The sequence below is a fragment of the Heloderma suspectum genome, chromosome 2, assembly GCF_057233095.1.
Source record: "Heloderma suspectum isolate Gila_16-S chromosome 2, 16-S_ref, whole genome shotgun sequence".
Taxonomy (NCBI): domain Eukaryota; kingdom Metazoa; phylum Chordata; class Lepidosauria; order Squamata; family Helodermatidae; genus Heloderma; species Heloderma suspectum.
The window spans coordinates 180,145,563-180,170,357 of NC_139459.1; the positions used below are offsets into that span (position 1 = coordinate 180,145,563).

The 24,795-nt window shown below is 49.2% G+C and overlaps 1 protein-coding gene across 2 annotated transcripts in view; it reads right to left on the minus strand.

The window, feature by feature from the left end:
- The window catches only part of PDE1B (phosphodiesterase 1B), a 165,670-nt gene extending 141,316 nt beyond the window's left edge, over nt 1–24,354 (minus strand). Inside the window, exons 1-2 of one of the 2 annotated variants that reach the window (XM_084836516.1) lie at nt 24,120–24,354; nt 23,203–23,317 (exon numbers count right to left, since the gene is read on the minus strand). In XM_084836516.1, coding sequence (XP_084692642.1) covers nt 23,203–23,317; nt 24,120–24,246 — 242 coding nt within the window. In that variant the 5' untranslated portion in view covers nt 24,247–24,354. Of the gene's footprint in view, nt 1–23,202; nt 23,318–23,554; nt 23,598–24,119 lie in introns of those variants that run through there. The other variant, XM_084836517.1, reaches the window with a different exon arrangement.
- Nucleotides 24,355–24,795: the final 441 nt, after the last annotated feature.

Consider the following 24,795-nt stretch of genomic DNA (forward strand, 5'->3'; position numbering starts at 1 on the left):
AGGATAAACACCACAACGCTGCAGTCAAACGTGCTTGCGGTGTGGCTGCTCCTGCCGCGGACAACTCATCCCTCTCCTGAGGTCTTTGCCAGATGGATCCCATGGGCAGAGATGCACAGTGGAGGCAGGAAGGACAACCGCTCCCTTGCTGGGGCACAAAGGATGCACCTGGAGAAAGGAGGCAGGGAGCCAAACAACCCACAGCCATGGCCCCCAGCACCTAATTCAGTAAATACCATTTCAGATTCTGGAATCCACAGGTGCTATATGCCATGACAGCTGTGAACACCAACAGAAGAACCTGGGATTAACAGAGCAGGCTGATGGACCACTTCTTCCCTCCCCTGACTCTTAAAGTCCCTAATCGCCCACACTACATTTTACACAGTGCTTATCGGCACAGCCCATTTACAGTGCCAGGACTCTGCTCCTGAACATGTAAAGTCCTTCTAACAGAGTATACCCAAGCACGCACAGAGTGCATTCATCTCCCCGCTGCTCAGACACGCCTCTTGAAAGCTTTTACGCAGGGGTTAATTTGAGCCAGAATTTAGTCTCTTGACCTCTGTTTAGGAAAAGGAAAGAAATGCTATGATTTTGCCCTGGAACATGTGAAATTATAACAGGGTGTTTCTGAGCATATACCAAGTGCATTCCCCCACCACCCCACCAGTCCTAACAGATTAGGCAAGCACAGCTTCCAGAAAAGAGGATGTCCCTTCCAGTGAAAATTCAATCCCAGATGTCCTCCTAGAAAAATGTGGTTTAACATCTTTCCTAAAGCTCAGAAGCTTTTGTGTGTGGGGCGGGGGGGGGGGGGAGAGATACAGGAAAATTCCTTCTTTGCATTGACAGACAGGTTTTTAAATACACCATCCTCCCACCAGGAGTGCTGTGGGAATGGCGGGGGGGGGGAGCCGCTCCCAGGGCCCTTGCTCCCACACACACTCCCCTTCACTTTGTAGTTAGTGGAGAATTAGTAGGCGGAAGATGGTGAAATACAATCAGGCATTCTCCTCTCGTTTCAAAGGCAACAGCACATCACGGGCATGCATCACAAGCCTCATGCATTCAGGCATTCAGGGGAATCATTTGCTTCTTAACCTCCTGTGCACAGATTCTGTTAACTTTAATGTCTCTTTTTTTCTTTTCTTTTCTTTTTTTACCAAAAACAAAAAACACTGCATACAGTTTTGATGCCAAATGGTTTTTTATGCCTAAAGCAGGCATCATGCGGCAGCATTAATTAAAACGGCTCTCACCGGCAGGTCCATTAGCTAGGACATCAGCACAGTTGGTTGGGAAGTGACGGGGGGGGGGACGGGGGGGAGGAGAGAAAGACAGGCAGCATAACGGAGCAGCAGCAGGAACTGTGCTTGCTTTAGGTCACTATAATCTAAAGAAGCACTTAATTAAAGAGAAGCAGGGATGATTAACAATATTTAGGTGACAGACCTGTTGACAAGTCAGTGGTCCAGGGCAGATATTGAACAATGGCTCCCTGAAAACCATGCTTTGAAGTCAGGAGCCATCCTAACGAATGCACACTCCTGCCTCCTTTCCAGACAAATGCCTTGCCTTCGTTCCTTCCTTGGTGCTAACACTGCATGTGTGCCAAGGCTAGCCATAGTTAATGCTAACCAGGGTTCCCATCTGAACCAAGGTTGGAAGCCAGGGTTGGAAGTGAGCTTGCAAACCATGGTTAGAAGAGAACCCGGTTGGTCTTGGGGGACAACGTCATGCAGAGCCGCAGTTAATGGCTGGAAGGGAACTTAGGGAAGGAAGCTGAACTGAGCCTACATTGCAGATTCTACCTCTAGCAGCCTCTCCCAATTTCAGGTATCACCCCACAAACACATCAAAACCATTGACTCTCTGTTTGCTGAAAGCCGCTAGTGAAGAGGGGGCATGGAAGGATGATAGCTAAAGACCTACCTCTCGAAAGGATCCAGACCCAGTTGCGGTCCAGTGGCTTCCCTGTTCTCTCCCCACACCCACACCTACCACCCCCACCACCTTCCTTGGTAGGAATGAGGAACAAACATGAACAGAGGAGCCATTCCTGCCTGCCAGATTTTGCCCTGGGAGAGATGTAATATGAAGGCAGAGTACAAAGAATTAGTAGAGGAAACTGGCTAAGAGAACAATCTTATGGCCCCTAGACAGCGTCTGGGGGAGATAGGATTTTTTGGTTTCCCAGCTCCAAGCTCATAGCCAGGAAACTGTGCTCCCGAGTCCCCTCGTAGCTCGAGTGGAGAGAACCATGCCACTGCTGCCTCCGTGATGAAAATGGGGTGTTCCTGGGGCCAGGGATGGGAGAAGGCCACCGAAGCTGTTTTAGACAGCTTCCTATGTGGTCTCCAGCTCAGTTCCTGCCCCCTCCCTGAAGCCGCACTTAGACGTGCGTTCTGAGGCAAAGTGCAAGGCGGCTGCAGCATGGAGGGAACCTTCTCCTCTGGAACCCTCTCCTCCATGCTGCTTCCGCCCTGCACTGGATAGGCGGTCACCTCCAACTTCAAGGGAGGTCGGAGGCACCCGTCTATCTCTACAGGACTGTGCCCTAAAGGACCTCAAGACTGGTGGTATATTACATGGCATCTAGGCAAGTAGAGATCCCTGGGGATTAGCTTCCCCCAGGCTCCCAAAACCATTCTCCCCAGCAGTTTGGAACATCCCCTCTCAGGACCCCTTCACAGTGTGCAGTTTAGGCATCCGAACTGTACACCTAGAAAATGTAAAAACCATGAATGCAGCAGCCATGTGGCTCCTACAGGTACATGAGTCGGGGACTGGTGGCTACAGCAGACTAAACAGCAGCCTCAGGCTTGCCTCTGCATAGAGGGTCCAATGGCCCTCTCCCCAGTTACCACACAAGTAGTTCCAGCATTCCACGAAGAGGATACGAATAGGGATGGGGGAGAATTTCTCCCCGAAACTTCGGGGGGCCGAGTGCCAAGGCATTCGGCCCCCCGAAATCAGCGGTGAAATTCTCCGCCACCCCCCCGCCACCCCCCGCCCCCCGGGATGGGACTTACCTTTCACGAATGTCCCTCCCGGCGGCGGTTCGTCGGGTCTTCGTCAGGGGCGGGGGCGGCAGCCGGTCTTTCGACCGGCTGCCGCCGCCGCCATTACAAGGAAAGTAAAAAAAAAAAACAACCGTGATAGGCTACGTAATGATTAACGTAGCCTATCACGGCTAGATCTCCAAAGTCAGCCGTGATAGGCTACGTTAATCGTCACGTAGCCTATCACGGGTGACTTTGAGAAAAAAAAAAGTGCATACGCAAATGGCGGCCCCCATAGGGAGCCGCCATTTGCGTTCCTTATTTGGTCCCTGTAGTCTACGTAAAGATTTACGTAGACTACGGCGAAAATAAGGTATAAGCTATTTGCGTTGCCCTTATTTTCACCGTAGTCTACGTAAATCTTTACGTAGACTACAGGGACCAAATAAGGAACGCAAATGGCGGCTCCCTATGGGAGCCACCATTTGCGTACACGCTTTTTTTTTTCCCCAAAGTCACTCGTGATAGGCTACGTAACAATTTACGTAGCCTATCATGGCTGACTTTAGAAATCTAGCCGTGATAGGCTACGTTAATCGTTACGTAGCCTATCATGGGGGTGGGTTTTTGTTTTTGTTTTTCGCGGCCGGGTAGACGGGGCGCTTCTACCCGGCCTGAATTTCGCCGGCGAGGGATGGGGCGCCTCCCGCCCGGCCTGAATTTCGCCGGCGAGGGATGGGGCGCCTCCCGCCCGGCCTGAATTTTGGCCAGGCGAGGCAGAGCGCCTCGCCCTCCTCGCATGAACTTCAGGGGGAGAAGCGAAGCGCCTCCCCCCCACCGCGAAGCAAGCTTCGAGGACAGGTAAGGGACTTTCGTCCATCCCTAGATACAAATGGTTCAGCACAGTTCGCCAAGGCTGCCACCTACAGGCTATTCATCGTACTGACAGGCAGGAAACGACAACAGAAACTATACTTGCAATGCTCAGGGATGAATACCAAACAACATCCCAACAACATGTCGTCAAATAACAGCTCATGAGTGGGCCTTCTCAGTAGTGGCTCCTGCCATCTGGAATGCTCTTTCGTGAGTGGCCCAAGAGGCGGAAACTGGCAAACTCCTGAAGACACACCTGTTTACTCAGGCTTTCCCTGACATGTAATTGATCTGCTCTATTTTACCACTTCTCCAATGTTTTTAATGTATTTATTATCTGAAATTGTGTGTGCGTGCGTGCGTGTGCGTACATATACATAAAATACAGTATAAAAGCCTATTTCTTATGTAAACTGCTTAGAGATCTTATCATATCAAGCAGTATAGAAATACTATAAATAAATAAATAAAGCAAGCAAGCAAGCAAGCTTGCTTCAGTTATTGGGCAATATAGAAATGTAATAAATAAATAAATAATCTCCACCGGTGAAGATGCAGAAAGATTTTATTTTATGATGATGATGATTTCATTCTTTTTTAGATATATTTATAACCTGCCTTACCTTTCCTCCAAAGAGCTCAAGGCAAAATACACATTATGTGTGTTGCCGTTATTATCAACACAACACCCCTGCTAAGTAGGTAGAAGATGGTGCACGTTCCCATTTTCTATAATCACAAAAACCCTACAATTTAAGTTAGGCAGAGAGAGAGAGAGAGAGAGAGAGAGAGAGAGAGACAGCACACTCAAAGCCACTTCAGAACAGTAACAACTACAAAAACGGAAGTACGTATACACAGGTTCTTGCTGCCTTTAGCTGAATTATTGGAATCTAAGACAGAGAAGCCAGGCAGCAATCAAATTAAATATAAAACGCCTGTCCAAAACAGAGCAGTATTTAAAATGATTACGAAAAGGAGCCAGAGAGGGGGCTCAAAGGATTTCCAGAGGAAAGGTATTCCTGGGCCATGGCACAGTTACTAAAAAGTCTCTTGAACTCACGAAGGGCTGTTGGGTCAAGCAGGTACGTGTACTTAAAGAACAGAGGTCGCACCTTGGATAGCTCCTTTAGAGTACTGACCAGTTCTGGCTGAAACCCAGAGCGGATTCACTGCCCCACTGACATTGGGGCCACCAGCATCCACTGGGCCCACCTATCCAGGTCAGGCAATACTGCTGAGATCATGTAAGGTCAACAATTGATGCCTAACAGCACAATCCCATGCGTATCTACTCAGGAGTAAGTCCCACCGGGTTCAACGGGACTTACTCCCAGGCAAGCGTGCCATGGATTGCAGGCAGGATTTGCTCGCTTTCCTCTGCCCTCACTGTTCCTTTGGTATCACCGCTTTCCAATTGTAGGCAAGCACTGACTTATCTTTTCAGACCTGAGCAGTGCTTAGACAAATGTAGGTGCTTGATAAGGTGGAAAGAATAATAATTAGCAACAGGTGATTGCACAGGCACCAAGGCCTCCATGGCGGATCTTAAAGTGGTTGCTCAGGAGCACAAGTGGGCAGATGTTTCCCAGAGGCATCTGGCTGACCGCTGCGGGAACAAAATGCAGGACTAAATAGACCTTTTGTCTGGTCCAGCAGGGCTCTCCTTATGTTGTTAAAGCTCTATATGGAAAAAGATGGTCCCTAAGGTAGCCAGGTCCCTGGGTCTCCAATGTGGTGCGCATAGACACCAATGAGCCCACACGCTCCTCTCTTGGCATCCAAGAGGCTTCCTGCCCCTCCTGATGTTTATTTTATTTCTTAAGATTTTTTAAAATTTATTTTTTATTAATTGGGAGGCTGGCATGCTGCAAAGTGAAGTTCTGCCCTCCAGTGCCATCTCTTTTGGGGTTCAACAGAGTGGTTCTATGATTCAGAGCTCAGCCCCCACCTCTTCCTTGTACTTAGGTTTTTGGGCAAGTTACTTTTCCTTCAGTCTCAAGAGTTTGCCTTCTGGGAAACAGGTGTTTTGTAACTGGCCCTATCCACCATGGTAGCCATTTTGTGAGAGCCCCCACAACACACTCTCAAAATTCCAAATGTGGCCACAGCGACCCAGAAAGGTTAGGGGCCTTTTCACAGACCATTTCAGGCAGATGTAGGCAACCTGGTACCCTCCAATGTTTGGGATTACAACTCCCATCATTACCAGCCAAAATGCCCAAAGATGAGGGATTATGGCAGTTGTAGACAAAAACATCTTCAGGACGCAACTCCCATAATCCTTGATCATTGGCCATGCTGGTTAAGGATGAGGGGTGTTGTAGTCCAAAACATCTGGACAGCAGGCTACCTACCCCTGATTTAGGGCTAAGCCCCCAGCTGTGTGAAGCATTTTAAAGACCACATTTGGCCCCCTGAGTGGTGATGGAAGGTAACAGCTCTGGGTTCAAGCCTCCAGAGCAGGAGGGTCACTTCAGACAAAATTCCTACACTTAAAGGAGTTCTGTGCATCTAACAGCATGCCTAGGCATGAATGGCAACAGTCAAACATCTAAGCCTTTAACTGCTACCATTATGACTCCAGAGGAGAAGCAGTGTCAGTCTGTGGTAGCCAAAAACACCAAGAATCCTGTGGCATCTTCAAGACTGAGGAAATCTATTGGGGCACATCTTTTCATGGACTCAAGGCCACTTCAGATGCATAAAGTATAAAGCCTGCAGCAAAACTATTTTATCTTTTTCTTTCCTTAAAAAAAAAGAAAAGAAAAAAGCCTAGATTACTATAGGCCCTCAATTTAAAAAGAACAACACAGATAAGCCAGAATGTACAACGGATGGCCACTTGTCCACTCACACACACACACACACGTACGTGTGTACCAAAAAGCACAGTCATGGGAGACTGCCACATACAATGATCTTCAAATTGCTACTGCACAGGGATGTTGTCTTGACAGACTGCAACCTTGGACAAGCCTCTTTCTCTCTTCAACCATACATTCTTAATTTGCAGAACAACAACCACAGGATCACCGCAGCTGTGAAAACGTATGAAAGAAAGGAAGCATCGCTACTCGCCCCAAACCTAGTGTTGCCAACTCTTGAAATAAAGTATTCTGGTTGTTCCTGTGTTCAAAGTCCACCAGGTCAGAGGGAAGAACCCAACGAAATGACAGGTTTGGGATGGAAGCCAGGACAAAAGTTATCTATCTGCCTATGGCAGAGAAATACGAAAGGTAAAACTGGTTTTCGGATTATGCACCAAGCACAAGGTTTGGTTTGGACCCGGCTTCGGCAACCCAGGAAAATAGCCCAACTCAGCTTGGACCACTTTGGAGGCCACCCAAATCAGCTCAGACCCAAATCAGAACCCCACTTCAGGATCACTAAAGCTTTATGATCCCCAATTCAGTATCACTGAGAAATCAGTTAATGGCTATATGTTTTCTTTTAATTTTTTTCTTTAATTTTTTGCTCTTTAACAGAATCAGATGAAATCTGCAGGCACAGTATCCCCTTCTGAGGGAGATGAAGCCTACCAAATTTCAGACAGATTGGTGCAAGGGGGGATTGTACAAAAGCAGAATGTACAGTTTGGCGAGGGTCAAAAAGGGATTTGCTTCCCCTTTTTGTGATAACAACAAACATCACAGAGGTACGCCTAGGAAAGTAACCTGCAAATTCTTGGGAGGTTATCTTCAGGACTTATAGAGTAGAAAGAAAGAAAGAAAGAAAGAAAGAAAGAAAGAAAGAAAGAAAGAAAGAAAGAAAGAAAGAAAGATTTTGTGGGGTGCAGGTGTGGCTTTCTTTCAATTCTGCTCAAGTGACAGCACCGAAGTCACAGGAACTTTAAGCACTTTGTCTTTGATAGCATGGATGGATGACATTTTTTTACTGAGAAAAATATATGAACGAGTCCAGTTTCAATCTTGTGCAGACTGTATAGAGGAAGTAGCAAGAGGGGAAGGCACTTACAGTGGTGAGGAAAGGTTTGTAAACCCTAATGATAATTATGGAAATTCCAAAGTTTTACCATTAATCAAAACCAGTCCTTTTCCAGATTTCCAGTAGGGTTCACATTATCCAATTCCGTGTCTCATGAAATAAAACAATGTATAAAGTAAACAAACAATGAGTACTTAAGAGTCAGGGTATGTGAAAAAGTAAGTGAACCTCTGGTTGCATCAGCTCAATTAAAGGGAATAATTAGAATCAGGTGTTTAAGTAATTAGGTAGCTCTGCAGGTGTGAGTTTTGGAGGCTCCGCCCTATAAAAGGATCAGAAACTGTGAGAGTTTGGTCTTCACCAGATAGTTATGTGGAAATGCTTTGTCATGTGACTGTGTTTTACTGGGCAGCCTTCCCCAAGCTGCAGCCCTCCAGATGTTCAGGATTACAACACCCAGGATTCTTGACCACTGGTTATGCTGGCTAGGGCTGATGGGAGTTGCAGTCCAAAACAACTGCAGGGCACCAGGTTGGGGCATGCTGGAGAAGTGTTTGGTGCAACCATAAAAGCCTACTTAGCACCCTCTAGCCCTAAATTCTTTCAGCCAGAGAGGGGGGCATCCTTCTCATGCTTTTGTTTTAGAACAAGAAGCCCCATTCATCAGCAGGCTCCACATTAAGGACTGGGAGAGGAGACAGCAAGGCCAGATCTCTCCCCAGACTCCCTGGTTGCCTGGAGCTCATGCATGGCCCCCACCAAGCTGCAGGCAGGCACCACCTGGCGCCACTATTCTGCACCTGGCTCCAGTTGGCAGATCCAGAAGATCCACTATTCTGCACCACCTGGTGCCACTATTCTGCACCTGGCTCCAGTTGGCAGATCCAGAAGTTCTAGTTAAAACACAGAGTAGATCCTGCAAGGCGGGGGGCTGCCCAGCTTGGGCCCGAGGTGTACAACTTAAAGGGGAGCAGTGATGGCCTTGAGCCCTTTCTTTCCTGGAAGCTGGCCCAAAAGAAAAAGGAAACCTGGCCAACCTGTGTGTGTGCATGCCTATGCATGCTTTTTCCAGGGGGTGGGGGGTGCTGGTTGGCAACCTGATCTAGATTCCAAGAAGCAGACTATTGTGATAAAATAATGTCGTATTCATTACCCCATAACAGTAAACTGTTTGGGACAGGCGTATTTCCCCACTCTTGTAAGGCTGTAGCCATCATCTCAAACGATTTATGGATTTATTATTTTTACATCAGAAGCTGCCTTCCATTGGTCCACCTAGCCCAGTATTGTCAACACTGACTGGCAGCAGCTCCCCAGGGTTTCAGGCAGGAGTTTTTCCACCCCACCTGGAGATGCCGGGGATTGAACCTGGGACCTTCTGCATGCAAAGCAGGGGCGCCACAAGTCATCTTTCCCCCCTCCCCATTCCCCCGCCCCTGCCAAACCTGCTTTTTGTAACATCTTGCCTGATGAAAACATCTGGAGATATCAAAAGCTTGCACATTTTGGGTGATCTTTTGGTTTGCCTAATAGAGGTATTATACTTAGTCAGATGCTGGAGAGATGCTGCCAGTCAGTCAATAATCCTGGGCAAGATGGACCAAAGGTCTGAGTCAGTATATGACAGCTTCCTAAGTCATGGTGTCTGCACGTTCAGTCACACAATGAAGTTGGGATTCTAAACATGCAGACACTGTGACTGTAGCTGGTCCAGATCCATTTTCCCCCCAAACTCCCCACATTTTAAAATAAATGGGGGCGCAGTGGGAGCCACAGTGGGGGCTGCATGCTGCCCACGCCTGTTTCAAAAGAACATTTTGTTTCTTCTTTTATTCAATTGCAGTCTTAATTATCCCCGCCCACCAAAGCTGCTTTTCGGAAGATCTTGCTTGATGGAAGAGATCTAGAGATCTCAAAAGCTTGCACATTTTTGGTGATCTTTTGATTGGCCTAATAAAGGCATTAAACGAATGTGGATTTTGAAATGCAGGGGTAAGTTAACTTTGTTTGCAGAACAAAGCCAAGGAGGATCAATGGCAAGGCACAAATTGTTATTACTATCAAGAATAAATCTCTTAGGCCTGCCAAGTCTTCCAGGGAGTTTTGCCAAGAGTCTGCTGGGCCAAGCAACACATTTAACCCTACAGTTTCACAACCTCCGTCAAAGCTCCACTCCTGGCTGGGATTCAGCTACATAGCCATTCCCACAGACATTGGGCAGTATCCAACTGTGACATTCCGTTAGTGCAAGTGACATAGCACTGGCTGAAAATAGGTTCTGAACTATGCGCAAGACAGGTTACGTTTGCACAAGCATTTGCATTATGCTTGTGCAAGCAGTTGTGCAACCAGCTTGCACAACTGCTCGCACAACTGCTCACACAACTGGCTTGCATGACCGACTCGCACAAGCATAATGGCCAACTGCTTGTGCAACAAAAAGATTCAGCTATTTGGGTTTGTGGAATGATACGATTGGATTCTACCCACTGGTGGCATCTGTAGCACTTAATGAGTTAACCGAGACTTGTTCAAATGAGTGCCAATAAGAAGCCAAGATGCACTGACCACAAAATCTGCCATACCAAACCTTTCACTCTTTAAGCTGTCACAAGACTCTTCAATAAGTTAGGAAGATGGTGTTGTCGCCAATTACTGTTGTTGTGAATGGCCACTAGGTTTATCTTAGATGCCTTGGAGCTTTGCATAGAAATGTCACAGACTGTTGATCATCATATTTTTCCCCTCTACTCCCATGTGTATATTCCTCTGTCAAATGAGGATAACATTTCATGCATCTGATCAAGTGAGCTCTGGTGCACAAAAGCTTGTGCTACAATAAACCTGTTGAGTCATTAAGGTGCCACAAAATGCTTTGTTGTTCTTGCTGCATCAGACTAACCAGCCTACCCCTCTATGTTATTCAGTATCATCCGTTACTAAAGTTGATCTTCACTGGGCAGATAGAACCTTCTCCTATAGGTGGCGTTGGTTCCCTAAGGTAGTTGAGAAGGCATCCAGTTTGATCAGATCTCTCAATGGTCTCATAACAGCTAGCAGATCCTATTGATACAGAACACTCTTCCTTCCAAAACCTCAACCCCTTACACCACCCAGCTCCTGTGTCTGCCTTAGAACTGTGAAGGCCTGGGGGGAAAACCTAGAAAAAAATGGGGGTGGGGATACAACAATTTTTATTTATTTATAGATTTATAATAGATTTCCCATTTTTCCCAGGGATTTGAGGGGAAATTGGGGAGGGTTCCCCTCAGTTTTCCTATTTTTTCCCCCATTTTGCCTGGGGGTTTTTCCAAGCCTTTCCATCTCTACCTGGCATACAGGCATTTAACAATGTTAAATGCCCCCCTCCACACACCCCAATAGCAACAGAAACTTTGGTTCCTCAGTGATCCCTTGATTCTTCAGAGCTGGTTTCGCCACCCACGGCCCAACAGTTCTCTGAGGAAGACTCAGCTAAGGACAAAGACTTTACAATTATTTCAATGGATGCTTCAAGCCAATGGTACTCAAAGGAGTAAATCAGATGCTCAGAGACGGCATGGAGCAATGGCAAGAAGACAACTAGGTTCAGAACCCTGATGAGTTGTAAAATCAGTGGGTGACTCTGACCAAGCCGTTCTCCACTTCAGTTCCCCAGCTGCAAAATGTGAACTTCTACCCTACATTCTGTCATGGCCTTTGAACCCCTGGGCCAACAGTGCTCTGAGGAAGACTCAGCTAAGGACAAGGTTCAGGCTGCTTTCTATAGAGGATAACCTTCAGCACCTCCTCCCTTGCCCTCTCAAACCAGAAAACATTACTTTATCACCATCCTTGTGCTCCAAGATCGAGTCCCCAGCAGGAAGCCAAAGGGTACAAAACTAGGACAGGGCTCCTTCAAAGATGTGGAATCAAAGTGCAGAACAGGCCTTGCCTGACTTTATAAGGCTTCAACTCTCCGCTGAGGCAACATCTTCCTATTACTTTCAATGGGTGAAAAGCTCCAACTGGTCCAAGCTCACTAGGAGCTGTCCAGGGTACTGATCCAGTCTGCCTGAATCTGAATGCTCCATGTTACAGTTTCCTGAGCCTATCACTTGATGGGAGTCCAGGTGCTGCAGGGGTGGGGAAATTCTTTCAGCCCAAAGGCCAAATTCTATTTCAGGGAAGCTCTTAGGGGGGCGCATTCCAGTAGTGGGCAGGGCCAAAAGCAAAAAGGATGGGGCCCTAAATACCAGCATATTTTAGCTATAGCTCTTACTGACAGTAACTAAGCCTTAGGAGATGCATTTCAGCATTTTAGAAGGGGGGGGCAATGTGTAAAACTGGGAAACTATCAAATGATCGATGGTTAGGGGAAATGGGTGGGGCCAACTGGGGAACCCTGAAGGGCCAGATTTGGCCCACAAGCCTGAGGTTCCCCACCCCTGACTTACTGTGATTTTGTCTGCTGTGACCTTGCTTCTGCACTTTGCCTGATGGGCATTTGCTCACCAAGACTCTACCTAATAAGCATTCTCCAAAGTAAGTCATGCAGTCCATGACCCCCAGGCCTTCACAAACAGGATACATAAAAGGGTTTTACTCTTAATGGTGGCCTAAAAATAATTTTAAATACATACAAGCTGAACATTCCATCACACTCTGATGTGACCAACAAGCAGAACTAGTGGACATATGGGCTGAGTGCAATTTGGGACACAGTGGAGTCGGCAGGGGAAGGTTTTGCCCCGTCCCAATAGTGTCCCCCTTTACTGACTCCCATCTAAGGGCATGGTTGCCTGTCTCTCCCTCCAGGGGAAAGTAATGGATTGTGTTCAGGGATAACGTAACGCCAAAATCTGTCCGCTACACCCAATGCGGGATGACTTGTCACCAATGGGAACCAACAAAAAGAATTCACAGAACTAAACCCAAAAAAGCCTCCGCAGTAGGCCAATACATAGAAAAAATATTTGTTATCACAGACGTAAAAGCAGTCAAAGTGGTAATATGCCTAACATTATCTTACTGTCAATTTCTTCAACATCAACAACTTTAGAGCAGACTTTTCATTAAAAAAATGCATGTGAATTTCCTAAAGCCATTGGTTTTAGGAAATCCACAGTGAGCCTTTCTACACAGGGCTGTTCATCTGCTGTATCTCCTTTCAGTTTCATGGCAGAATTGAGATCCGAGCACTGCTTTTCTGCTACATAACCTCTAGATGGTGCTGTGGTATAGTGGAATAGCACAATTATACAAGTGGAAAAAAGTGTTTTCTTTCCCTGTCACAAATAATACCGATTTTCCATGCTCAATTAAAAAAAAACCTCACTGAAAATACTGTTTAAAAACAGAAGTGAAACTGGAGAGTCATGTCATTGTCTAAAGAATCCATAAACAACCATGAGGAGGGAACGTTGAGCACATAAATGCCTCATGTAGAAAAGCTCAGTAAGGTAATATCAAAGATTGCAATGTGTGTCTTAAACAAATCTATTTTCCATGAATTATGCTAGCTCCGCTAACAGGAACATAGTGGGAGAAGTCTCTGTGTGCATAATGTGTGCTGCATCTCTGTGTGCATAATGTGTGCTGCATCCTAGAGGTCCCAGCAATATATGCACCTTCTCCGCACATATAACCTGTCCATCACAACAGGTACTTTGCTAGTTGTTTATACCTGACTGGACTAACTTGTTCTCTCACTAACTGCAAGGCTCATTGGTGGATTTGTTACTGAAGTGGCTGGAAGAAAATTAGCAAATGCATCACCCACTGATGGAAGAGCCGAGCAAGTGACGGATCAATCCTGCACGGCTCTGCCATGTAATCTGTGTGTGGTAAGACTCCAGTCAGCTGTATCTGGCCATGCAAAGGAGATTTGTGCAGCTCAACCTTGATCCAAACCAAAGGTCCACTTGGTCTGATGGTTGTCAAATCTTTACAGGACCCAAAATTTCAATGCTAGCTCTGTGTGCATAGCACACATTGCATCCTAGTGCCGCAAATGATTCTTTCCAGCCAGTCTGGCTGCAGCTGGGGATGAAGTTGAGGCTCTCATCTTTTGACAGGTATCCAGTAAAAGTGTGGGACTGCTCTCCCAAAGCAAGGGAGCACCAGTGTGGTGTAGCGGAGAGAGCGCCGGACTTAGATCGGGGAGACCCGGGTTCAAATCCTCACTCAGCCATGAAGCCCACTGGGTGATCTTGGGCCAGTCACTCTCTCTCTCAGCCCAACCTACCTCATAGGGTTGTCATGGGGATAAAAAGATGGGGACTATGTATGCCAATCTGAGCTCCTTGGAGGAAAGGCTGAATACAAATATCATTCAAGATTCCTGGACCTTATCAACTTCTTCTGACAATTTTAGCAAATATTGACTTGAAGGAGGAGTAGAAACATGTGGCCCATGGGGCTGCATGTGGCCCCTATCGCCTCCCACTGTGGCCCAAATTTCCAGAAAAAACAATGTGTGTGTTTTTAAGAAATCAAATGGCACCTGTAGTGTTTCCAACTAAATTTGACCCTTTGGGCACTCCGTAGTGCTCAGGACATCATTTTTATATATTGAGAAAGAGAGAGAGAGAGAGAGAGAGAGAGAGAGAGAGTTTATTTTTATTTTTGATGCCTGGGGCGTGGGCATACAGCTTGCAGCCAGGGGGGCAGTCCAGAACTCACAGTTGCCCACCCCTGACTTAAAGCTTACAATGCAGCGCCCCTATCTGACGCCCTCCAGATGTTTGGGACTACAAATCCCAGCATTCCTGACCACTGGCCATGCTGGCTGGGACTGATGGGAGTTGAAGTCCAAAATGTCTGGAGGGCACCAGGTTGGGGAAGGCTGTTTAATGCTTACATTTTACCTCTCTCTCTGTCTGCTCCTGCCTGAGAGCCAATGCGTATGTCACGGGAGAGTCATGCTTGCCGCTCACGCATGGCTCCATCCATGTTGCTCCAGCAACAGCAGAATGCAGAAATACCACACAATGCTGGAATACCACACTAGGGTCAGAGGTCAAATCCTGGCAGGGTGCTAAGCCCTTCAACATATATCGAAAAAATACTGGATGCAGGAAATATAAAAAGGGGTTAGACAAATTCATGGAGGATAAGGCTATCAATCGCTACTAGTCCTGATGGCGATATGTTACCTCCAGTATCAGAGGCAATGTGCCTACGTACACCAGTTGCTGGGGAACATGGGTGGGAGGGTGCTGTTGCGCTCATGTCCTGCTTGTGGGTTCCCAGTCAACAGCTAGTTGGCCACTGTGTGAACAGAATGCTGGACTGGATGGACCCTTGGTCTGATCCAGCAGGGCTCTTCTTGTGGTCTCATGTGTTTAAGTGAGAAAAAACATTTTTTTCTGTGGAAAACTGGGGCTGTGCCAAATATCCTCCAATTTCAGGATTTGCTTTGAAAGTCACGCCTTTTACCAGGCCCAGCGTCAAGGGTTGGCATGGTCAGGCGCCTGCCGAGGGCCCATGCCCAGCATGGTCCCCCTGACAAAAGCCCCATGGATGTGCTCCTCCTCTTCACCATCGCAACCCGCTGGTCCACCTGCCTCTCACTCTGGGCCAGTCAATGGTGATGGTGAGGAGGAGCAGGAGATGCCACGGCCTGCTTGCTCCCTGGCGCTCTGCCTGTCAAGCAAGAAGTGGTAGCAACGATGAGACAGAGCAAAAGCAGCTGGTGACAGTGGCAGTGAGAAAGTAGAGTCACCGAGGGAGGGGGCCCATGGAGGGTGCCTTGCCCGAGGGCCCTCAAAAGCCTGGAGCCGGCACAACCTTTGATGCAGCCAAACAGGCAGACCAAACAGAAACCCACGCCATTTTGGGAGCCTGCCTGTGACTTCATGTCAGGCATTGCATCATGACATCATTGACAAAATCAAAGAAAGAATGCAAATGAGTTCACAGCCACTGCCAAAACCTGGGAGGCGCTTTTATGCATATGTACATATAAGCGCGCGTGCGCACTAAACACTGTAATCCATTTTGGCCAGTCCCTAGGGAAGACTATTGGGGTGTCATTGCTTGAGAGGCCGGCGTTCTGGCAACGTGGCTAGCTTGTTGATCATGAGAAGCAACCTAGTTGCAGGCAGACTTAAAGATTCTCTTTTGAGTTCCTTCCCCGTACAGAGGACGGTAGAAGAATGCCTGCCAAGCAGGGCTGCGCTCAAGCAGGATCAGGGGAAGGGGATTTTGTGAATGTTTTCTCTTCTGCAAAATGTGCCCCTCTCTGTGATGTTTCAGGGCTGCAAAAAGGGGCTGCAGGCACTCATGTGGCACAGGCACCCCAATGCAGGGTCACGCAGCAGCCATGTGCCCACCCACCCCCAGAGTACTTGGCATCCAGGCTGCAACAGCAGCTGCACTAGAGAAAGAATCCTTTGCTGTCCTGCACAGCTGAAGCTCTGGCGCCATTTTCAAAAAATTTGGCCGCCTTCATCCAAGCAACAGTGACATCGGGGCTGTTTACATGTAACGGCAGCATTAATTAACCCACAGTTTGTGGTGACACATGCACACAAGCCACTTCCAGTTTGCAGCAACAACCTTTGGGTTAAACAACCCAACGTTAACCTAAGATCAAACCATGGGTTATCTTTGGGTTGTTTAACCCACAAACAACCCAAAGTGTCTGGGTTCAGACATCATGCTAACAACCTATGAATGGGGTGCTCATAGGTTGTTGCTGCAAAGTGGAAACGGCTCGTGCACTGCATGCCGAATGCCTCCATGACATGTAAACCAGGTCATTGTCACAGAACCAATCATACTCGACTACACAGCAACAACAGTGCTGCTCCAGAGGAGGCCAATTTTTAAAGCAAAATAACTGCACCAAAGCTGCAGCTGATTAGCATAACACACGCAGCTACCTTCTACCGAGCCAATCACTTGGTCCATCTAACCCAGTATTGTCCACACTGACTGGCAGCAGCTCTCCAGGGATTCAGGCAGGAGTTTTTACAGCCCTAGTTGGAGAGGCCGGGGATCAAAACTGGGACCTTCTGCTTGCAAAGCAGATGCTCTGCCATATTGAGCTACAGCCCCTGCAATGAACTGATGGAAAAGAAGCACGCTTTGGCAGGTCATTCAGGACAACTTCCCCAACCTGGTGCCCTCCTGATGTAGCTCGCCAGGGGTGATGGGAGTTGTAGCCCCACATCAGAAGGTTGGGGAAGGATGGCCTAGAAAATCGTTCAGGTGCCCCAAACACCACCATCTGCACCAAAACTGCTCACCTCTGAACATTTTACATCAGCCCAACATTTACGTGTCTCCTGCACCAATTTCAATAAATAGAGGAGTATATACACAACCCTAAGCAGAGAGAGGTACAATGCAGTTGAGCCAAAAGTTCTGGATGAGACTGAAGCTTTAAGGCCACCTTTTTAGGCTGCCAAACCACACCATGGTCTGCAAGGCACATGTCGAGATCAAAAGCGGTTAACTATTATAGCCTATACCAAGAACTGCAATTAAGCAACAACTTCTTCAAGCCAATGAAGCAGGCGTCAGCAACTGGAGGCCCCCAAGCCACATCTGGCCCCCACAGAATGCCTACTGCTGCCTCCCCCCCCCCAGCTGCCAACCCAGAGGTAGAGAGAGAAATGGACAAAGCTGTTGGCAGGACATTATAGGGGGTGAGGGTTTAAGGCCGGCATGGGCAGTTTGCAACCTGCAAGCCCTATACTGCCTCTGCTGCAGAAATTCGCACTGGTGGTGGTGGGGAATTCTCAGTTTACTGCTACAGAGCGGTAAATAGGTCCAATTTAGCTTGAGAACAAGCCAGATTTGACTTACTTACCAATCTGTAGTAGTTTGCTTCCAAATTTCAGTGGCAAACCACCATTTCTTTTGCTACCACTGCCAAATTCACAGTGGGCTTGGGGGGGCGTAAAAATGGCCCCCAATCCCCCCCCAAGTTGCCCACCCTGTTTTAAGGCACCTCCCACAGGCTTCTCATCGGCACTGTTGCCTTTACAGACAAGAGGCATGGTCAAGTGGGAAAAAAATATGGGAGTAAGCAAGTGCTCCCCTTCCTTAGGGCTGAAACATCGAGCAGCCACCGGAGAGACTCTCAAACTCAGACAGACCCCCCCTGATATAAATGTGATGCAGGCCAACAAGTACAGTATCTACCTGTCCATAGGAACAACAAGGGCTGGATGCGCCTGATCTCGTCTGATCTCAGAAGCTAAGCAGGGTCCGCCCTGGTTAGTCCTTGGATGGGAGACCGACAGGGAATCAGGCTTCCTGCATGGAGCAGGGGGTTGGACTCAATGGTCTTGCAGGCCCCTTCCAACCCTACGATTCTATGAGCAGGTGTTTCACATTATTCGAGTCCTATCTAAATGTGCGTGCATGGGCTGGCCCAGAAACGCAGATGCTGTCAGCAGGCCAGCAATCTGTGACCTAGGTGGATATGCTTCCGGCATTCTAATAATTCATGCATATGGGCTAGCACACAAGGCATGTGCATGAACACAGACGGAAGCCACATAGAGGACTTGCACAGATTAGTGCTTTATGCACAGCTTGTGACACATTTAAATCGGGGCTCAAAAGCATGGGTGTTTGCTTTGCTGATAAGGTTTCTCTATCCACAGGACATGTGGGGGGAGGCGGTCAGACAAAGCCATCACAAATTATCAAGAGATTGTAGCAGCTTCCCTGGGAGGAAAGGCTGAAGTATTGGGGGATGTTTGGTTCAGAAAAAAAAATGACTATGGGAAGAAGGCAGCGAAAGGTTTATGAACTTATGCACAGCTTGATGTGAAGAAAGAGGGCGAAGCATGTTTTCCTCACTCTCTCGTAAGACTAGAACATGTATTTGTTTGTAACATTTATATGCTGCCTTTCCTCCAAAGACAGCTCACATGTTCCTCCTCCTCCTCTCCATTTTATCCTCACAACAACCCTGTGAGGTAGACTAGGCTGAGAGTCAGTGACTGGCCCAGAGTCACCCAGTGAGCTTCATGGCCAAGTGGGGGCTAGAACCCAGATCTCCCGAGTCCCAGTCCAACCCTCTAACCACTACACCACGCTGGCTCTCACAATGAAATGAGTGGTCACTTGAATCGGAGCAGAAAAGAGAAAAATACTACTTTATACAATGCATGATCTATTTATGGGATTCATTGACACAAGATGTGAAGGGGAGGGGGTCGACAACTTTAAGGAGGAGGATTTTAAACAGGAAAACTACCCACAAGGAAAGGGTTAAGCAGCCTCTCCCCCAAACCACTGTGTCCATCAAATCCAGAACCCACCATGAAGTAAAAACAAAAGCCGCTACATGTCACCTGCATCACAACTATTTCGACCCTCAGACTGCAGGCGGGGTCTCACACGAGTGTGCAAAAAATATTCCTTGCACACAGGAAATCAGCATGTCAGGGGGAGGGTTCTTGCTTAGCCTTCTCCCTGAAAGGATAATTTTCTATGGTGAGGGGTCACTGGGGACTGCATGTGGTCCACTCCTGATCTAGCCCAGTATTGTCAACTCTGACTGGCAGCAACTCTCGAATTGCTCCAGGCAGAGGTCGCGCCCAGTCCTGCTACCTCAAATCCATTTAGCTGGAGATGCCAAGGACCGAGCCAGTGTTGTTGTCCAACAACCTCTGAGAAGCCAAGGATGGGATCCACAACTTCTAGCCCAATACATTCTACTCTGACTGACAGTGGCTCCTGCAGGGTCACTTAGGAAGAGGTTTTCCCCTCCATCGCCTCCTACCTGCTTCACTGGAGATGACGGGGACCGAACCTAAGACCTTCTAAATGCAAAGCGTGGGCTCTTCCACTGTGCCACAGCCCCTCCCTGAGCATCCCCACTGTGGATTCCTCCACTCTATTGCACCACCTCCAACTGTGATGCAAGGAAACTTTCTGAGTAGGAAAAAGCACCTGCAATGTACAACTCCTTGGAACTGGACACACTGTGACCACCCTGCAGAGGGGTTCCTGCTCTCCTCCTTTGAAAGACATCCTTGATTAAGATGACACTGCTGAGCCACTGACAGATGAACACACTCATCCCATTCAGTCTGTCGCAGGTCTCGGATACTTGCAGCTAGGAGGTGTCCATCTGCTCTTTGCTTATTAAAAGCTAGCTCCGAACACAACGCGATGGAGCCACAGGATGGCTCCCTGAGCAGTCCCTGTGGAATGTAATTCACAAACTGCCCCACTGAGCTACAACCAGTTTCCTAGAGAGCCGGGAGGCAAAGACTAGTGAGAAAACCAATTATGCAGATGGGCCAGCTACCTGGTCCATGGGCATCATCATACATTGCACCTAATTTCAATTTATTTCGTTTTTCAGCTCTTGCTTTCTCCGTGGATCTCAAGGCAGCCCAAATGGCATTTCTCTCCTCTGCCTCATTATCTTTACAACAGCCCTAGGAGGTAGATTAGACTGAGAGATGGCAACTGGCCCAAGGTCACCCAAGGAGCTTCATGCATGAGCAGAGATTTGCTCTCTGCGTGTTGACTTAGGGCAGGCAGGAGGATAGACGTTAACTGGGAGGGGGAGGGGGGACACTATGGTGTGAAGCAGCCTTCCCCAATGTGGTGCTCTCCAAATGGGTTTGGACTACAACACCCATGAGCCCCAGCTCATCTGGTGAATGGCTGGATATTATGGGAGGTGTCATCCAACATATCTGGAGGGCACCATGTTGAGGACAAGCTGGCATGAAGGATGCCTTCAGATCACAGCCAGCCTTACAATTCCAACAAAGCATTTTCAGAATATGCAGGCATGCCAGGAGATCTAACACTGAGGCAACATTGTACACAGAAACGGGTCTTAGGCTGCTTCATACTATGAATATTATGATCTACATGTTTTTCTTTCCAATAACCGGCCGCGCTGACAAACCATGGTTTGTTTACCATGAACAGCCCAGGAAGAGAACCCATGGTTTGTTGTTGGGTTCTGAACTGTGGGTTGTTTCTGGTCAACAAACCAAGTTTTGTTAGCATGGCTGCGTTCACACCACACACAATTGTTGGGGCAAGACTGTACACAGGAACGGGTCTTATGCTGCTTTATATTATGTGAATATTACAAATATTATGAATATTATGTTCTATATGTTTTTCTTTCTGATACAAATTACTTTATCACAGAAACTGTAGCTACATTTTTACTAAGAGCAATGAGGATAAGAGCTAACATGTAATCCAATTAACTGTAATTTTGAGGGGGGGGTGTATTTGTTAATACAGACGTATGATCTATGCCAGCTTTCCCCTACCTGGTGCCTTCGAGATGTTTGGGACTACAACTCCCAGCATTCCTGACCACTGGCCATGCTGGCTAGGACTGCTGGGAGTTGAAGTCCAAAACATCTGGAGGGCACCAGGTTGGGGAAAGCTGTTTAATGCTTACATTTTACCTCTCTCTCTGCTCCTGCCTGACAGCCAATGTGTATGTCGCCGGAGAGGCATGCTTGCCGCTCCCGCATGGCTCCGTTGCTCCAGGAACAGCTGTGAAGGGCTGATCTATGTTCTAGCTTTACCTCTAGATGTTAACTGAACCATACATTTTGATTGTGAGGTCTGTTGACAGGATCAATAAACTGAATCAAAAAATTATTCCTTTGGGGAAGAAAAGACTCTTTCAGAACTCAGAGCCCTCCTGCAAGGGCTTCCGTCTGAAGGAGACCTTCGGGTGGCAAGGGGATAAGATGCAAGATATTGGGACCTTGTATTCAGGTGCATCCCATAATACCTCACTCTATCAGCCTCACCAATGCAAACATTTGGATTTTGATCAAAGGAATGTCAGTTTTACTACAATGAAGATGCTTTACCGTCGCCGGAGATCTCTTTGGTGATAGATGGCGGATTGACACTACAATCCTAAGCATGTTTACTCAGGCATAAGCTCCACTGAGCTCAAGGGGACTTACACCCTGGTAAGAGTGTTTGGGATTGCAGCCGTAGCATACTGGCCACCTGCAAGCCATGTGGAGCTTGCGCTGATCCCCAGATATTAGTGGAAGCAGTAGCAATACTCAGCACATTACAACTGTTCAAAGTGCTTCATGGGATTTATCTCATTGTAAGCCTTACGACAGCTCTGTAAGGTAGGCCAGTATTAGCACCTCCACATCGCCAAAGGGGGTGAGGCTCAGCAAACGTGGGCTTGGCTAATGCTACCTAGTAAGTACACAGCAGAAGTGGGACTAGCCAGGTACTGCCCGACTCGTAGCTCAGTCTCTTAACCACTATACCACAGAAGTGAGGCCAAGCTGGTTGAGGTATAGCCCACGTAATGAACCATCCAGGGACAATAGAGCAATACTCAAATAGCTATTGGGGAGGGACCATATAGCTCAGGGGCAGAGCAGCTGCTTCACATGGAGAAGGTCCCAGGTTCAATCCCCGACATCCCCAGTTTAAAACAAAGAGATAGCATGTCAGGTGATGTAAAGTACCTCTGCCTGAAAACCAGAGAAGACAATACCAGATGAGATGGACAAATAGAAATAAGCCTGCTTGGTAGAAGGCAGCTTCTTATGTTTAATCCCATGCACCATTGGTCTGTTTTACAGCACTACTTTCCCACACTTTGGATTAAGCACTCAAACCACGCAAATGGGGATGCAGAAGAGTTCTGTCTGGTGGCGTCGCAAGTTCCTAGGCCCCATGGATGCCACCACAACAAGAACGTCTTAAACCTGCAGGCTCAAACTGCTTCTTCTGCATACGGATGGCTCTCTCGCACTAACCCCATGGAAAGATCCACAAGCGCTGTTGACAGCAGCAGCGTGCGCGCCTGTGTGTATGTGTTGGGGGGGGGGGTTTTCCGGCACCAAACCAGCTCCAGACTCTTCGTCAAATGCTATTAATTGCTGCGGCAAAAAATTAGCCACCCAGCGGTGAAGCCAGGCAGTACCTGACGACAGCAGCGGCACGCAACACCCAGCATCCTAAACTTGATCGGGCACACAAAAGCTCAATCAAACCTGGGGGCGGGGGGGGGGGGAGAAACTGCACCTCGCCAACCCCTGGATGCACAGATCCCTGATCAGAGTCTAGGAAACACAAGTGGGTGCAAGCAGAGTCCTGCAATCGGAGCCAGCCTCGCATCAGCTCTCTCCACACGCACGTTTCCACCGAAAACACCCGCTCTCCAAAGCCGGCAGTATTCCCGCACAACACGCGCGCGCACACACACACGCGCGCGCGCGCGCACACACACCAGCTGCAATGATCGGCCTGACTGCAAGAGAGGTGGGGAAGCCGCGAGGCGCCAGAAGCGAAGCGCCGGACCAGAACGAGCTGGGGTGGTGGAACCAAGCGCGGAGCAGAAAGACAGCCCCAGATTTGGGACGACCGGGGGGCGGGGGGGAGAGAGAGGGTTACTCACAGTGCCCGGAGCTTCACCCACATCTTCTTGCTGGGGGCAGACTTGAGCTCCAGAGGGGAAGGGCAGCCCTCGGGGGACTCCAGCAGGTCGAGGTGCGGGGCGTCCATCGCGGCTTCTTTGGGGCCGGACGCGGATCCAGGGAGAGCGACAAAGAGGAGAAAAAAGGGTGAGCCCCCAAGACAGGATACGCCTCTCGCCGGTTTTACCCCCCACGGAACCTGGTCCGCCCTCAGCACCCCGTGTCTTCCACCCCCGAGATGCCTCCCGTGAGCCCTGGCAACCAGCTGCCGCTTCTCTCCCCCCCCCCCCGTCCCCTTCTCTCTCCCTCCGCGCGCTAGTTACCCCGCGTTACCGGATGGCTGCTCAGAAGCCCTGCCTCGGGGACTCGCCGGGGCTGGTGTAAAGAAGGGGAGAGGAGGGGCGGGATCGGGCGAACGAAACGAGCCGCCTGAATCATCCGTTGTTGGGTGAGCGGCAGCCAATCCCCCCGCCCCGCCGCTCGTGTGCCAGTCCGTGCGCTCCCCCATAATGGCCTCCCTGGAAAGGGGGGGGACTTCTCGACGATCCCCTCCCCCTCCAACGCTCCGCCAGGCTCCCCCGATCCACCTCCCCCCGCGTGGATCTACGAAAGAGAAGAAGCCCTTCCCTCGCTTCTCTCCGGTGGGGTGGCGGGGGAGAGGAGGGCAGGGGTGCGCGTCGGCTTCCGCCTCTCCAAATCTGCTCGCCGGCGCTGGGGCCGATCGGCGTCCCGGGGCTGTGGATCGAAGGGGAAAGGGCCCCCACGCCGGGCCAGAAACACCACCAGTCCCGCCCACGCGCGCCCACTCTTCCCGCAGCAGAGCGAGAGATCCTCAGCCGGAGCCAGGCGCCGGCCTTCGAAATCAGCCCTACGGCAACGTGGTTTTGTTTCCAGTTACCCGGATCAGCTCGCCCTTTCTGCCGAGGGAGCCCCCTGGGTGGCGTCCCAGCACGGAGCGATCCTGCCCGCCCGGGCGCTGCTGCGGCGGCGGCGGCGGCGGCGGCGGCTGCCTCCTCCGCGCGCATCCGGATTCCTGAGGACGCGTCCGTCGCCGCGCAACTTTCGCCGAGCGGCCAACGCGACGGAGGCGGCGGCTCGCGTCTGCCGGTGTGGCCGCGGCGCCTGATGTGCCGCTGCAGGGGGAGGTTGGCCGAAGGGAGAGGGGAGGGCGCGGCGCGCTGACAGCAGCCAACCAGCTAGCCAGCTGCCAGTTTCTCTGAGCTACCTTCTGGGGCAGCGACAAGAGGGTTGTTGCACCTAGGCGGTTTTCGGCCCCAGCGCCTAGCCCTGGCGGGAGAACCTCTGAGCACATGCAGAGAGAGGCCAGAATAAAGCAGAGGTGGTCACTTTTCCACATTCAGCCTTAAATGCACACGCAGCTGGGCAGGAAACCCCACTGGAACTCAGTGTAAACACGCCTAGGATAAGGATGTGCACCGCTCCTGTATTTACTCTTAATAACTTGACGTTTAATCATGGTCGGTGTGTTGTAGCAGTTAGGGCAACCGTCCCCAGCCTGGTGCCCTCCAGATGTTTTGGGCTACACACATCCCCTCAGCCCTAGGCAGCGTGGC